At 34.1% G+C, this 16,952-nt stretch overlaps 4 protein-coding genes across 6 annotated transcripts; all 4 read right to left on the reverse strand.

Moving 5' to 3' along the window:
- Window positions 1–1,777: 1,777 nt before the first annotated feature.
- LOC114876030 (ejaculatory bulb-specific protein 3-like) lies at window positions 1,778–2,432 on the reverse strand. Its single transcript, XM_029187027.2, has 2 exons — window positions 2,166–2,432; window positions 1,778–2,082 (listed from the first exon to the last, which is right to left on the reverse strand). The coding sequence occupies exons 1-2, from the start codon at window positions 2,359–2,361 to the stop codon at window positions 1,886–1,888; spliced, it is 393 nt and encodes a 130-aa protein (XP_029042860.1). The 5' UTR covers window positions 2,362–2,432; the 3' UTR covers window positions 1,778–1,885.
- Window positions 2,360–6,953, reverse strand: LOC114876031 (protein sneaky). Its single transcript, XM_029187028.2, has 7 exons — window positions 6,059–6,953; window positions 5,438–5,653; window positions 4,974–5,275; window positions 4,659–4,846; window positions 4,075–4,601; window positions 2,499–3,956; window positions 2,360–2,439 (listed from the first exon to the last, which is right to left on the reverse strand). Exons 1-6 carry the CDS (start codon window positions 6,347–6,349, stop codon window positions 3,309–3,311), a joined length of 2,172 nt encoding a protein of 723 aa, XP_029042861.1. The 5' UTR covers window positions 6,350–6,953; the 3' UTR covers window positions 2,360–2,439; window positions 2,499–3,308.
- A 95-nt stretch (window positions 6,954–7,048) lies between these two features.
- LOC114876029 (ejaculatory bulb-specific protein 3-like) lies at window positions 7,049–8,209 on the reverse strand. The gene is made up of 3 exons (XM_029187026.2): window positions 8,101–8,209; window positions 7,613–7,816; window positions 7,049–7,437 (listed from the first exon to the last, which is right to left on the reverse strand). Exons 2-3 carry the CDS (start codon window positions 7,809–7,811, stop codon window positions 7,241–7,243), a joined length of 396 nt encoding a protein of 131 aa, XP_029042859.1. The 5' UTR covers window positions 7,812–7,816; window positions 8,101–8,209; the 3' UTR covers window positions 7,049–7,240.
- Window positions 8,210–10,679: 2,470 nt separating this feature from the next.
- LOC114876028 (transcriptional adapter 2B) lies at window positions 10,680–16,794 on the reverse strand. 3 transcript variants are annotated; one of them, XM_029187024.2, is made up of 10 exons: window positions 16,551–16,792; window positions 16,377–16,474; window positions 16,021–16,080; window positions 15,797–15,938; window positions 15,494–15,711; window positions 15,184–15,413; window positions 14,877–15,108; window positions 14,537–14,586; window positions 14,061–14,418; window positions 10,680–13,977 (listed from the first exon to the last, which is right to left on the reverse strand). In XM_029187024.2, exons 1-10 carry the CDS (start codon window positions 16,555–16,557, stop codon window positions 13,873–13,875), a joined length of 1,500 nt encoding a protein of 499 aa, XP_029042857.1. In that variant the 5' UTR covers window positions 16,558–16,792; the 3' UTR covers window positions 10,680–13,872. The 3 variants fall into 3 exon arrangements, with proteins under 3 accessions (XP_029042857.1, XP_046144963.1, XP_029042858.1); XM_046289007.1 differs by lacking the exon at window positions 16,551–16,792 and having other exon boundaries at window positions 16,377–16,499; XM_029187025.2 differs by lacking the exon at window positions 10,680–13,977 and having other exon boundaries at window positions 14,198–14,418; window positions 14,537–14,626; window positions 16,551–16,794.
- Window positions 16,795–16,952: the final 158 nt, after the last annotated feature.

Here is a 16,952-nt window from a genome sequence, read left to right on the forward strand (position 1 = left end):
CCAATAACCAGTAGCTAAATGTGGAAGAAGTTTTTTTACGATTTCTCAGTGGCTCAGATAAAACGAATGATTTTATGTACATATCCAGTTTGTGTACGATGTCACGCATTAATTACGGAGTCGGTCGGGCCACGTGTGGGAACATTCGAAACTGGCTACCTGTCTTCGATTGGACACGTGTGCACTTTCTCACAGGGCCACTTTGTTTAATGCTGCGTCAGATTGACTTTCCAGAAGAGATAATGAAAGTCGGAGCTACTTTAGTGGAGTAACGATCCTTGTTCCTCGGTTCTGTTCCTTATCGAATACGGTGACAACGTCCAGTACGGTAATCCTTGATCGTACGATTATCATCATCAACGGTCCTTGTAATCTATCGCGATGCTAATATCAGCTGCGCAAAGTCTCTTTTATCAATTTTTACTGTTTTTTACTGTCTGTCTCAAAATTATACCCCCTTTTGTCTTGAACCTATATTTCATTATTTTAAGTATTTGATCGTTGGCGGGCATTAAAACGTTATAGCCATCTACAGGCATACGTATGAACCAATCGACGCGCTTCCATAAGAAAGAATTTTCAAATTTATAACTTTTATTGATAAGTTTAATAATTTAATAAGAATCAAACAATAAAATAATTCAAATTTTACATATCAAGGTATAAATACATAGTATATAATTATATGACATAAATATATACATATTAATAATAGATTTTTCACAGAAGCCTATAAAACACATTCGCAGTCTAGAAAGATTTTTATAATAAAGAAAAAGAATATATTGTAATTTATCGTGTACGACTGTACGATAATGGTAAAATCAACCAGGAAATTAAAACAGTTTCCGGAAGTCTCTGATAGATGGCGAAACCGGTTGGTTTATTTTAAAAAGAGCGCGTTCTTTGGAAGGAATTACATATATGGCCAAAATAAAGAATACCCTCTAAAAATTATATAAAATTAATAAAACGACGTTATACCCAGATGACGAGCTACCTGAAAGAAATGATTAAAAAGGAGAGGCATGGTGGACCTGAACTTACATTCGGGTGGGGTCATCTCTGCCATAATCCTTTTTTATTACCATCGAGACGCTTCAGAGTGACGGGTTTATCTATGCGGAATTCAGGTATCGTGCATCGAAAAAAGCTATGCCAGCAATAAAGTGTTCCGAAGAGTTCATAAAAGTCGTCGCTTTCGTTGTAAATGCATTTCCCTGTTTATTCGGCAGCCACCGTGCAGCCATTAAACTTTACCCTGCACGCGATCCTTCCTCACTCGTACGACGTCTTTTTTTTCTTCCTTCTTTCCAGTCACGTGTCTGTTATGGGTCAAACTCGTGTTCTTCTTCCTCTTTTTTTCCTGCTCCATAGAAATCATGGTCTTCTAAGAAAACAAAAAAGGATTGTCCTAGGGATCTGACCACCCACGTGGAACGAGGACCTTACAACCTCCCTGAATATCCGGATACAGGATATTTTTGGTAACTCGAAACCGCAAAATGTAGCACAAGTTTATATACAGCATCTCCACTTACCTCTTTTTTTTTTCTTCTTCTTCTTTTTTTTTTTTTATTTTCAAAAGAGAAAAAACGGTCAACGGTAGCATCTAGAAGCTCCTTCGTATCACTTGTCTCACTTTGGAGGGCCAGGAATTTGAAAGAAATTAGTAATTAGTTAAATATAATCCGATGAATGAGTTGTTGAAATTTTATCATAAAAACAGACGTTATCTTCTTAATTATCTGAATAAGGGTTAATTTAATAAGCAAAGTTTCTGTTATTCATACATATTCATGATATATTTGCAGTTGTCATAAAGTAGTTACAGTGTATCATTATGTTTACATAAAGCACACTTAAACAAGCAGCACATCAAAAGTTAGTCTATAGATTTCTCTTTGACTCGGTTTTCTAAATAACGTTGCCTATAGGCACCAGTTGGGTCGTATTTCGCCTCGAGGAGACTCCAATCTTCAACCCTGTTATCAATTAAAAAATGTGACACCTTATCAGCAATTGTTTTCTGCTTCTCACTGCAAGCTGAACAGTCGTGTTCCAAAGCATCGGGCAGATTTTCTGTAATTTCAATTAGAGATAAAATTTTAGTTAAGATTTTGATTAGTGCCGGTAACAGGTTTCAGAATATGTAAAATACTCACTTTTAAGTTCAGTTGCATCTGCGGTGCAAGATCCACGATCCAATAAACAATTCACATATCCGTTCAAAAGTCTTTCGTTGGTCAATACCAAATCAATATCAATACCGTCATACTTTGTCGTATACTTGTCTTCAGCAAATACGTTCATAAACAAAATACAAACTGCAGATACGAAAACAATTGGAATGGTCTTCATTTTGATTACTCGAAGAGATTCGAAGCTTGCTCGTTTGATCACTGAACGTTGAGCTTATTACGGTGGACGTTATATATCCTTAGAAAATGGCTCGTTAGTTGCATGAAATTGTAACCGCAATTATTTATTATACTTACTTACTTCAGGGTAATTGTAATTCGTTGGGCAAAATAAGCACGCGAGCAATTTTCCTTTGTTAGATGTTGTAACATGAATGAGCAAATATCTGTAACTAGGTGTATATGTATACATATGCTCTTCAAAGTTTGATTCGAGAATTTTATTAATTGTTTGTAAGTGTAGATTACAGAATGCAACAGCATATGTATATATGTATACTTTAAATTAAATATACAAATTTATTCAAATTTATTTCTATATTTCTTGTAGTTAAAAATTAAATACAAGAAAAATCTGTTTGTTGAATGCATTCTTGTCTTATTTACGCGAGCAGAATTCGTTTAACTGTGAAATTGCATGATTCCATTCTAATCGATTCATCGTACAATCACAGCTTTTCCTTGAATTACTTCAAATAAGCATAAATAATTCTGTCCCTGGAATTCATTATAGTCTACTAAGCATCTCCTTGAAGCGACATTGGCTAGGAACAATCGTGTGGTACTTGATAGGAACGTAGAATCTCGGAATCGATAAGACATTGTAATACTAGAAATGATTCTTCCTACACACCATTTTGTATTCTGTTCAGACGCTTCCAGCTTCGTAAATTCAACATAGTAAACTTTTTATTAAATACTTCCTGTCGACTTTACTACGTGAGATTTATATGTAAATCAAAGACAAAGTGTAATTCAATTTGTAACTAAAGAGATTATTGCTACTGTGCTCTATTACTCTAATACCTGGTCAAGTTTATAAACGTTAAAGCGACTTATTTACATGTAGCAGTTACCGAGTGCCATCTATCCAAATATGAATTAAGATCAAAAATCACTGCGTTGAGTATCGTATTCTTCTGAATCAGTATCCGAGATCTCGGCACAAGCATAACATATTTTCCCTACATCTCTCCAGCATTCAGAACAATGGACAAAAGGACAACCAGGTGTCGTACATTGTCGATGCTTTGGTCCTTTTCTAGGCTCCACTTCTTCACAGATTAAACATCTATCTCTGGCACAAGCGAAAAATTGCAGCCATCCAAAACGATCTGGCCATTTCAATCTCAGAGCCATCCAAAAGTCCATATCGTATTCCAAACGGCGTGTTCTAACCATAGTTCTCACTTTAGCCTTCATGAATTTCGCATAAGTGATTCTACGTCTTAGTGTCTCGTTATAGAGATACAACACTCGTCTCTTCTCCCTTTTTCGATAGAAAAATGAACAGATCCCTCGACGCATTCTCTCAGTGTAGACGGTCGCAAAGATCAGAAGGAAAGTACCGAAAAATGTGCCGTAGATCTTGAGGATTACGTAGGTGGGAAGTTTCATAGGCCTTGGAAGGCAAGCTTCGTTTGTAACCACGGTTTTAATGTGTTTCTTTACATTGAAGCCGCGAATGGCACTTCTGATCAGAGAGGCTATCACTCCTGTGCCACGGATTTCTAATAACAAATCATGGTGACCCGCCTGAAATAAGGAAATTAACATAATTTCTTGGTTTCTGTAGCTTTTGATATATTTTATCGATGCGATCCAACAGTAACTCTATATGTACATACATATATAACTTGAATGAAAATCTTACTTGAGTGTACTCTATGTAAGCATGTCTTCTAATTAAATCCAACGCTTCAAAGAATAACCAATCCAAAATAACAAAAACACTCGCTGCAATTAATTCAAGAAGTAGCTTCACCATTTGTCCAGCTAAATGAAATCCTTCAGTCGAACTTGGCTTCCAACTATAAGGATCAACGAATTTCTTTCTTTCAATTTTCTTCAATGGCAGTAAGGTCATACTACCGCGTACTTTTCTTCTGGCATCAATCCTCCGGAAGTAAGGCGTCACATAGATATTATCGTGTTCAATTTCCGTCAGATACTTGTCGTGGTATTTTTGAGCACTCAAAATGATCTTTAGGAACACGAAGGATAAACATCTCTTTATGATGGTCATTACAGATTCGAAAAGTCTTCTTCGTACAGCAAATTCGTGCATCACGGCTTTCGCAGCGTACGCTGAATCCTGAAGATCCAAAATTACCGCGGGTTTTTTGATTTTGTACTGAAGTTTCGCGTCTTTCAGACTCCTGCTGAGCTCATCTCGAGTACCTTTGAAGAAGGATCGTTTCGTTGAATTTTAATACAGGAAATTTTTCAAACACCTACTTTTCAAAGCAGCATATCCTTCACCAATACCACTATCTATTTTTCCCTCAGGATCACAGATACTAGAACCTCCAAGTGCTTGAACCAGATTACAAACGAAAGTAAGTTTCATGGGCCAGCACAACAGCCAGGCAACGAAAATGGTCACTTTTTCGTAACATTTGTTGTAAGCGTCGCTGAACATATCCCTTTAAATCGTCAGAAATTAAATATTTGCTAATAGAGAATACTAAATTGTAAATTGATCGATTCGTCGTTTGTTCCAATGAAAAATCAATCAATTTATATTAAATTTTTGCCTTTTTTAAGACACACCTACACCTAGCTGAACCCCGACTAAGTTGTTCCTCGCATCTGGCTTCGATCTTCTTCTTGTATTTAGCTTCGAACACGTCAGCATCCGATTTAGCATTCTCGATCTGTTTCTCATGTTTATCCTCGATTTCCTTGCTTCTCTTCGTATCACCTTGTAATTCATCTAAATAATCGTTTTCCTCCTTCAATCGCCGCATTTCCTCTTCTCCCTCTATTTCTTCCACGATTGGACTCATTAAATCCCTCACAGACGATAGAGTATCTTTTATTTCATTAGCATCCGCTTTCATAGCAAGAATGGCCTTTTCATTAATAATCATAAATACAGTAAGATTAAAATTTAGAAATATGTAGAGTATTTTCTACAAATTCTACAAATTCTACAAATTCTATTACAAAAAAAACTTTAATTTTGTTTTCTTCTATGATTCAAATTTGATAAACAAATATTTAAGTTAAAATACCTGTTGAAAAGGCTTGAACATCAGATCAAACCTTGTCTTGGTGAGATTATACGTTAATTGTGAGGTACAAGCAAAAGTTCTCATTACTTCTTTTGTATTATACACTAAATTAAATAATGGTCCAGCTATTACGTATCCGAGAACTAACGCTCTCAACATGCTACGACCCGAACGACCAAAAAATGCTGGGATTGTTAAAATACAAACGCACCTCACCTGTTACAAAGGCAGTTTTATAATTAATTTTTATTGTGAATGACGAGGTAAGGGTGAGCATTCTTGCAGAGAGTGGTAGCTTTTCCCTTCAACGAAATGCTTGTTAAGGATTAATTTTTAAATGCTCGGCCTCGGGAGTGGCGGCTACGAACCGACGCAACGCGTCGAGTAGTTTGTTCGCGACCACGGTCGAGTGCGGTTCTCGTATCCGACACTCCCGCCGGCTGAGCCTGCGCGTTGTGCTTCGTTGTTTTTCATTATACATCATTCTAAAAAACTTACGATTAGCTTTATTGTGGTGAAGGAAAAAATTGTTCAGAATTCAATTATCTCTATTATATAGAACCTCAATTATCAGTTCTACTTCTAGAGAAATTTTATTCAAAAATTAAAAATTAAATGTACCTGAATCGAAGAGGCACATCCAATTGACATCATCGATACGATAATGCCAGCAAGGCTCAAGCTAGTATATCGATCAAAATTCAAATCAACGATGATGCCTTCGTATAAAAGTACACTCATAAAAAATCCAAGAAAAAATCCAATAAAAGCACGTGACTTCTTATGAGTGCCTATGGGGTCGTAGCAAATATGAAACAAGCTTGGACACTGTTGCAGGTAATACTTAAAAAAATTCTTTTTAAACTTTTCCACTCGAATGCCCAAATTCGTTGTTTTCTCTAAATCAGGCATCTTTTTTCTTACGTAAAACAGAATTTTAATACCGACAAAATCGATTCGTACAATTTATGTGAATCGAGGTATTGTCACCTTGTTGTTAGTTAGAGAAGAAATCCTTGACATCTATTTTCAGATTGTCGCTCTTTTTTTTTTTCCTATCTACAGTCCACTTTTCTGCTTTGCTATTAGCATAATTTATCACCGTGATTCCTTAATCGTGGTGTCATGAATCTCTAATGAAACCTGTTCGTTACATGTTTTGAAATACTCATTTGTCACTTATCGAGAACAAACAACGATTTATTCGTCGACCATTTGACGTCACTCGAAATAAATGACACTTTATGGTTACAGTTTTATTAGATTATCATAGATGGATAACTTAATGACAAATCAATAAGAATATTCTCTACAATTTTTCAAATGGCAGACAAAATATTTGATCAATCTATTTTGTCAGTTCTTTTTCCGTAATTACGAAACACCGATTACAAAACAGTGTTAGAAGTTAGATTTAATAAGAAGGTGGTATTAGTATCAAGAGAACGTGGATCGCTTTCAAAATTACATAATGTAGTGGTCAATATTTATCGGTACATATCCAGAAAGGCGTCGGCGGCGGTTAGTTGAAAGCCGCACGTCGAATACTAAATCGGTGGACGTCGAAAGTAAAAGGAGAGTACGAACGAGCACAGAATATTACGAAACTCGTGAACTTGACGAAATCTTTATTTTCAAAACAAAAAAATCAAAATAGAAACAGTTATTACACACTCGACCACTTCGGTTGTTATGCACATCGTTGTATTTTTTTAATTATAGTTTGATTAAGAGAGCGATTAAAAACGTTGATTGCCATTGGACGATGAAAAATTACATTTCTTTGAATTTTTTTCATTGGGTTTAAACGGAAACGCCAATCTCCTTAGCTTCTTTTTCGAATTTCACTCTGTATATCTTCTCCGGGTCGTATTTGTCAATCAGTTTCTGCCATAAGTCGGGTTTGTTGTCCACTAGGTATTTGATGACCTTTCTCGTAACTTCCCTTTGCTTTTCCGTGCATTTCTTGCACTCGGTGGCCAGGGCATCAGGAAGGACTTCTAAATATTGGGAAAAAGATAATTAGTTATATCAAAATTAAAATTGAAAATGTGTGAATAAAGGACCACAATCTTAATAAAAAATCATACATTTAATATCTAGGTAATTCAATCATTCAAAGTTTTACATTTTTAATTTAAAATAACTTAAAATAAATTAGATTGCTTTACTTACTCTTCAGTTCAGTGCCTTCAGCTGTGCATCGTCCTTCGTCCATCAAACATTTGAAATAGTTGTTCAATAGTCGATCACTGTTAAGAATTTGATCTACATCGACGTTGTCGAATTTATTGGTGTATTTTTCTTCCTCAGGACGAGCGGCGACATAGGCAACCGCCACGACCAGGAGTAAGCAAAGCACTGACACTTTCATGATTTCTGTTAATAAAAATTATAATTAAAACACTTTTAATAATTTATACAGTTATTTTATTATTTTATTAATGTAAATGTTCTATTGATTGAATAAGAAGAAGAAGAAGAAAAAGAATCAAATTTCATTTAATCTAATACAAAATGTTTTAATTAGTCAATAACAAATATCCAATGAAAATTCAAAAATGACAATTAAACATAAAAATACATTGTAATGTCAATCAGAAATGAATTACTCCCCCACGGGGGTAGCCAGTCAGACTTATTCGATGGTCCGGAACACTCACCTGAATGTATTAAGCTGCGATTAGATGCAATTGTACAGATTTCTTGGATCGCGATGCTTATATATGTTCGAGTGTCCAGGTGGTAGGATCAATCGCGGATACCCAAGGTGGACGAAGGTGGGATCAACGACGATTCATACAGGCTGAACCCCACTTGGAAACTTATACACCTTCACCTTTGTTTTGTTGGGTCTTCTGGAAAATATTCGACTTACTTGTTGATCCAATGATGACGCACATTTTAATGTCTTTTTTTTCAGTTTCTCATTAGCGTTACTCACGAGCTCCATTCTATCGTGAACTATCTCGAAACGTTTCCACTAATTTACTAATACACATTTTTGGGGGTATGTACATCGTTTATACATTCTGAAACGAGGAAAATATACCTACCCTGACATATTTGTATCAAAGACACAAAAAGTATTTAATTATTTTAATATCTGGTTTAGACATTTTTTCTTCATTTTTTTTTACAGAATATAAAATTTAAATTAGTATATTTCAGCACATAAATGTGATAGCTTTTATTTTTACTCTTTTTGCAATGAAAGAATTATTTAACACTACGATTTCAAAGTTCAAGAAAAATAGAATGTTTCTATAATATTTTCTTCAGTAATACATATTTATGTCGATGTAATTAAGTTTTTGTATCATACTTATAGGTATGAATGAATTTCCCCTATTTATGTATCATTTTCCAGAATTAAGTAATCAGATGTTTCATTAAAGACGCAGACAAAATAATTTTCTCATTAAAGTGTAGAATCATCGCATTAACAATTTAGTAACGATTTGGCCTTTTTATAGTTTTAGATTCACATTGCATGAAAATTATTTAGTGCCTTTTTCGTTCTATTATCAACGTGTTTTCACAAAATTCTTAAAAATTTTATTAACCGAAATGATACACGATTCGTGAAAGACAGGAAGTACTAAGTGCTCTGTTTATGTTCACCTTTTCTCGTTCAATCTTACAGATCAATTAATCATACGATTACGTCATGAAGTTTTTATAACATGTTTGCAAATAACGTTTAAAGGTAAATTATAAGCAGATGAATCAGTACCTTTTTTACAGTTCCTCGTGTCTACACGCAAAAGTTATTTCGCGGAAATAATTAAGATGGTGCGTATTCAAAAGTACATTATCACCTCCTGTGCCAGATTATTTAAACAAGAAAGTGTATAAAATGATTTGTTTAAAATAAAACTGAATTGATTCTCCCAGGATTATGAAATGTTAAATTTGAAAAATTGATGATGATGGTATAGTTGAATACCTACTTTTTATAAAAGGAAATAAATCAACTGATTTGCATCGTTGTAATATTAACATTGAAAAGTTTTTTTTTTTCATTATTCAAACAATGTTTACATTTTAAAAATCAGTTGATTTTTTGTAAATTGTAAATATTATAGAATCTGTTGAAAAATACTATACATATTTTAATATTGATTTTGTTTTCAATTAAAGAAAGAACTATTTTTAATTATATTAATAAGAACTGGCACATAGTGCAATTACATATATGAAATTATATTCCTCCTAATTTTGATGATATTTAAAGGCAAACAAGGACGATTCCAATTTTGTCTCATCGTCAGATACTGCACTATTATTATTATTATTATTATCCGTTTTTTTCAGCCCCTGCAAACAGACTATTAAACGACCAATCTAATTATCCAATTACATTAAAAAGCAATTCAACTTTCTTGGAATTTTCAAACATATTTACAATAATTATGTATACAATTATATTTTATACATATGTCGAGGGAATAAGCAGGTTGTCTCGGTTTTTCTCGAAATCGGTCAAGGGTAATCCAAGAAATTAATCAGTGACACTAAATAAGAACAGCACGAACGTAACATACGTTGTACAGAAACAAAATGAATAAATATGCGTGAAACGTAGAAACCCTGGTGAAATAACTTGAAGGATCAAGTTATTCATTCGAGGATTGAAACACGGATTATACTGTCCAAAAAACTTCGACTTTTTGTACGTGTTTCCATATATAATCCGCTGAATAAATCTGTAAATCTTTTTCTACTGATTGTTAGTTTCTGAGAAGTTTGATTGTGAAAATAATTCACATGTTTGATATTTAAATTAAATACAGTAAATTAATATGGAACAGACAATTCCGTGATTTATGAAAGAAATAAATCATTCGATCATTTAATACAAAAAATTGAGGAATACTATGTGCACAAAAAAACTGACTCAAGAAGCAAATATTTGCTCAGAAAAGAAAACAGAAATGTTTTTATGTGCTTCCACTTAAAAACGAACAGTCTTTACTAAATATGCTAATAAAAATATTCAATTTCAAGTGTACAGTGCAATTTAGCAAATCAGTGATATTTACTATTTTTAGGTAGAAAATTTGGACAGTGAATCACGCAATTTGATGAAGTAATTAGATATTAATTTTCTTTTTTACGATGAATATTCCAAAAGAATATTAGTTCACCTTGAAATCAATTTATTATTTATTTATGTAGAATCAAAAAATCTGATTTGAAAAAACAGGAATGGTTGAGGAAACAAATAAAAACACGCTAGTTAAGGGAAAATACCTATTTTTTTTACAGTTTATTTTTATACATTCAACGACTGTTTGATTCAAGTACAAGAATGAAAGCTATTTTGCATTCGACGTGTTTAATTATTTCGTTATTTACAGAACAATGAGGATTAACAAACGAGTTTGTTATACAGATTCTTCGAAAATTGTCATATTAATTTTCGAACTCAATACGCACTTATCTCTATCGTCAACGATCTTTTTTCTCTTAACTAAAATTATCACGAAATAAAAAGAGAAGAAAAATAAAATAACAAGCGTTAATGCGTATGATTTACAGAAACTTTATAAAAATTTTAATCATATTGTAGCGATACGTTCTAAAAGATCGTTGCGACGTTTTCATTTCGAATCTCTCCGTAACATTATAAATTACTAGCTTTAAGTAACTACAGGAAGGCGTACGGACCTCTTCGTTCAAAAGATAACTAACTGTCTTAGGACAAACAGCCTATTTCGTAGTGGACCACTTCTTATTCGAATATAACAGTCAAAACGACTTAAAGACAAGTCGATTCTTGCAAGTTGCTACAATGATAAAAGTATCGAGACGTTTCTTCTTTTCATTCTCTACAAATAATTCGTTTACGAGGAAATATAATCGAAGCATCATGGAAAAAAAGAAAAGAAAAAAACTTAAAGCGCAATTGATGCTATTGATCAAAATCGTATAACAAAAAATTTAACTCGCATCGATCACCTTTCGAGCCACCTCCAAATAAAAAATTTAATAAAAATTAATTCTAAAAAGAGTTTTTTAAATTCGTTTAACCTTTTCACTGCAACTAATTTCGGTATATCTTCAATGATTAATAAAATTTGCGAATTTAGGAAGAGTCTATTTATACTGCAAATTAACATAACTTAGAGCTTCCATCTTGCACAAGTAAAATGGATTTAAAAAATTTTCAACTACACCTTAGTTCAGTAGTAAAGCATGATAATAGGAACATTAATGCTAATAGCAATGAAAGGGTTAAAACTGTTTGCTTAGTTTGCAAGAGGTTAGCCAGAAAATAGAATACATAGAATAAAAGGGACAATAGTCTTCTACTCTCCATAAAAAATATGAGCAGCTATTTCCCTATTCCGTTGCCTAGCTATTACTTTAAGCAATACGCCATAATAAGTATTGTTTCTAATAAAAGATACTTTAGACTTTTTTCTTCTTTTTCTTTTTCTCTTTCTCTTTCTCTATACATACGCCTTTTTTTATAACTACTCACAATTATGAGTAGTGTCTCTTTTATGTATTTACATATATGTATATCTATATATCATTTTTTTCACAATTTTCTTTCTTACATTTATACGATGATACAAGTTAAACGATAAACTATGCTTTATATCTCTTTTGCTTGAACTGGAAAAAGAAAAACAAAAAAGAGTTCAAGTCTTCGGTAAGCGTGACGGTTCTGGGAAGTACTGAATTATTCTAAAGCGAACGACATTAACTTCTTTTATCTCCCCCTGTGTTTAAGTTTTTTAAGCGTAAGAGACGTATAAAAACCCTCGATCAAGTGATTAAACTTGATTACCCTTCACTGTACAGGTTTAAGATAAGTAAAAGCGGTTAAAACGTATTTTCACACGAATTTAATTGTAAGAATCGAATCAAGTAGGATTCTGTTTCTCTTTGAAATGCACACGTTCCGCCAGGAAGTACATGTTGTCCCTTTTTCGTTTCGTTTGAAGTTTATCGGCTATACAAGCAATAGAAAATAATTATCTTCCTAAAACGTTAAGGTGTCTTTTTTTTTTTTCTTCTGCAATACGAGTTTTGGTTTAGAACACCACCATTATCACACTATACGTTTAACGCCTCGTCACATCACACCACCATTTTGCGCTTTAAACGTAGTATCACTAGGAAGGTACTATCTTTCTTTCTTCAGTATGTACAAATATTACACAGGTAACAGAGATAAATTACCTAGCATCACTTCACGGTAATAACAAATGTCCTTATGACCTGTTCTTTGTACCATCCTTCGTCAATAAGGAATTCTTTGAATGGTTCAAAGAAAACCGACAATCCGTAGAATAAAATGCATTGGTTTGCGCGATAATTATGCATGCTTCGATATTTTTAATAGAAAAATTTCAATCGAGTATACGTTCAAAAGCAAATATTTCTGAGTACGTATATGTGATTTTTAAGGACATTATATATCTATTATTAAATATTCAATACTTTCATGAATCTCAGCTATACAAATATTTTTGAAGTGTTTTTTATTTAATATATTTTAACACATCCAAACGATAACTTTAAAATATTGTTATATATATATATGTATTATAACGATTAATAAAGCTTCCGGATGGATGTGTTTTTCAACCGTTTAAAACGTTGCATTGAACAACGATCTAGAAATCCCGACTATAACGTGACTTCTATGTATTACGTTTCCTTATTGTCAAATATGGTAACAAATCACATTCGAAACAGATAGAAAGGAGTATGTGCAACTAATAGTCTGTACAAGAAAAACATCATAGTGGAAGAATTAATTGAGCAATATGTTCAATGGCTCTATAAAGGCAGTGTAAGAGATGTCCTTGAAATAATTCCTACTTGTACGTGAAATTCAACAGAAAACCTAAAATAACGAGGTTAGTTAGAATCGTATACGGCTCAGCATACGAAATCATTTCGTGCAATACGGCGATGATGATTTAATATCCGAACCCTTAAACAGCGGTAAAAATATCGATAATTGGCGAGTAAGTTGTTACGTGCAACACTTACATTCTAAATTTTAATATAATAAAACAAAAAAAAATTTCATAACAAGATTTGTATAATCATTTTTTTACTTTCTCTATTCCGTTATACATAATGGAATAACGAAATTGATCTCGAATAAATTAACAAGCAAAACAAAAAATCAACTATGTTAGAATTCATAACAATTTATTCGCCAACACGATTATCTTTTTTTTCGCTGTTTCAAAGTTTCATGAAATTCTATAGTAAAGAATCAATATCGTTACGTGTCAAACTATACACACGCACACGCACACGCGCGCACACACACACACATTCTCTCTCTACCTGCCCTATACGTTTAATTAAATCAGACTCAAATTTCAATTATACCTAGGACTTAGTTTGCGAAATAGACAGTGACTTAGAATTGAAATGGTCAGTAATTTTTACATGTTTTATCAATTGGCCGCGATCCAGCCATTTGCTACCAGATAATGTAGTATCTTACTCTCTGGTTCCGACTGAGGTACAACGCCCGATCTTCTATTACCATTTAGATACTCCTGCAATCAGAATATAAACAATATTATTTCAAAGAAATATATGATTTTACTCTTTAATAACTTTATTTGTAGAAGAAACTGACTTGCAACAACAATGTTTTCTGCGTCAAATACTGTGTTGGCTTTAAATCAAGTTGAAGACATAAGGACTTTTCTTGTTTCGTTAGCAAATGAGCTGCAGCCTCCATTTCGATATCTCGTTCCTCCGAATGACCCATTGTCGAACAAGATTTTCCAGAAGTTGTTGCAGTATAATTCTTTTCTGCAATAGAATTCGAGCTTGTAATATGTTGGTTGGAAGAATTTGGATTGTTATCCGGCTCCGCCCACGGATTGACTGGAGTCGTCATCCGATTGACTTGATTGATTGAGGAGCTGCTGCTGGGAAAGTCTTTTGCAGTGTACTTTCGGTCGATGGAAGAGTAATTTTTTTCTTCTTCTCTGCAAAATACAGTTCAAACGTTCACCTTCTAACGAAAGCATTTAATTAGGTGTAATTAATAATGGAACTCCGCAAATAAAATGTATTCATTTAAGCAGATTTATAGTAATTCCGTACCTTCTTTTTGAGGTGTGGCGGTGTATTGGTGTGGACGGCCCACTGCTGCCCTAAGTGAAATGCAAACTGATACAATCTGTTCACAAATGCCTGGCAACACGCACCACAAACAATGAAATTAGTTAAAGGAGAAGCAAAAGCTAGTGTGTACGGTATAATAAAGGTTGTGGTGTTTCATATTCGTGTCTTGCCTAATTTTAAAGACTGTTAATGTTTGTTATGAGACAGAAATAATAATCCAAGAGCCCTATCGCCAAGAGGGGGGCTTATCGTTTGAAAAGATGACAAATACAATTGCAATGTGGGAAAGATTGGTAGGTATGTGGATACGAATACTTACAGATTTCTTTTCATTCCAATGATCCGTAGCATCATTTTGTCCCTGAGTTTGTGCCATCACTTGCTCGAAATGAGCGCATTCTTCGTGCCTCGTGATGCCATGTTCACGATAACGATATAATTCTGAAAGACGTAACCGCAGTTCTCTTTCCCTTTCGAGATTCGTCAGAAACTGCTCGTACTCCTGTGCTGTATAAAATTGGGCAAACGCTCGCATTCTCTCCCTAAATTCTCTGTAAACAATAGAGAGATTTCAATTGAAATAATAAACACAAATAATTTCCCGCTTGTGTAGATAACAAACATACTTCTCCTCTTTTGTTTGCTTCTTCTTCACTGCTTTATCTTTTCTGGATGAAGAAAAGAACGCGGATACAAGCTGATAATCACGCACCACTCGCTTCCGTCGCGCTCTTTCCCTTAAATTGTTGGTATACATATCAACTTGGGCAAGCTTGAGTGCTATGTCTAAATCATCATCCTCTGCTGGATTCAGGAATAACGAAGAAACAAGTGATTCCGCTTCGTGGTTGTAATCCTGCAAAATACATTTTTTCAATTTTAATCAATATATTCATGATATAATGATTAATAAATAATGGATATTTAATTACATACCCTTTCAAAATCATCTCGTTGTGGCATGTACCCCAATTGTGCTGCTTCTTCTGGAGTGATGTCCAAAGGTGGTAACCGAGATGTGAGGTCAGGCGATAATGGGCCATTATCTGACTTAGTTTGATCTGTGAGATTTGGTTTGTAGCTTTCTGTTGGTGGCCATGTATGTTTGCCAATATTACCATCAAGGTATCTTGCAATATATTCCTCTTTTGCTTCTGCACAAAAATATGTGTATTTTTATGTTGTATTCTCTGATTTCTTAAATATTTATTTTTTAAATGAAGTATGTAGTAACTTTACCTTCTGGAGTACGTGTTTCGATATGTTTACTGATATCTTCCCAATTTCCAAAACCAAATTGTTCAATGGCATCCAAAAGTCTAAGCTGTTCTCTAGCAGTCCAATTTCCTCTACCATTAAATATACTAATGGTACCAGAATCCTGTAAACAAAAAGGTTAATTATTTTTTATATCAAATCGTAATTAACTTCATTATAAAATACATTAATGAATCGACACTCACCATAAACTGATAGGAGTGATCATTTTTGTGTGGACCAATTTCAGCTCCAGCGGAAAAACACTGTTAAATTAAGAAACAATTACAATCTTCCTTATAAAATGATTTTATTATTTCAAAATTGATGAAATTCGCGCGCACGTGCTTTCACAATCAACAGTTTCATTCAATCGCTAAGTAATAAGGTAGTTACTCGAGTAACTTGTCGACAAAAAAAGGGTGGGGACTGAAAAAGGAATCACAATACGCAAAATCGGGTAATCCCAGAAGGATAGACGAAGATGTGATAGAGAGGAGAGGGAGGAGAGGGAAAAGAGATACGAACACGTGACCGAGGAATAGGCGTTCCCTCGTCTCACCTGCAAACAGAGGTCGAAATCCGGGCATTCTACGCATCTTACACGTAAACCCGAGATATCCTCTTGACAATAGGTGCAGTTGTATTTTGCATACAAATCTGAAAGCGAAGAGTCGTAATACATTATGCTCCAGACAAGGTGTTCGTCCGACTACCAATTGATGCGAATACATACCCGCCATTATTGTCCTGCAGGGTTCTTCCAGAACGATCCGGATGACGTCACCGCATGCCAGAAACTCATAAGTTTACGTATCACGTACACCGAGCCTGCGATATCGACTCCATTTTTTTCCGCGAAATCATATGAAAACGCGGAAAAATCGTGGTGCGTCCGCCAGGACGCTCTATTTAACGTACAAGCGTAAACTCGTGAAGAATCTGAATGGAAAAAATGTTTACGACTGTTGCGTTGGGTAGCAAATGCGCATGCGTTTTTGTCCCACTGCTTAAGTAAACTTCCTTTCCATGTTCGCCAACTCTATAACGGCGAAAGATAATCGCACACTTTTTCGATTTCGTACTGCATTCGCGCGAATGAGAGCAATTACGATTTGACGTTCAATTCTTTTGTTTT

The sequence above is a fragment of the Osmia bicornis genome, chromosome 15 (assembly GCF_907164935.1).
Source record: "Osmia bicornis bicornis chromosome 15, iOsmBic2.1, whole genome shotgun sequence".
NCBI lineage: Eukaryota > Metazoa > Arthropoda > Insecta > Hymenoptera > Megachilidae > Osmia > Osmia bicornis.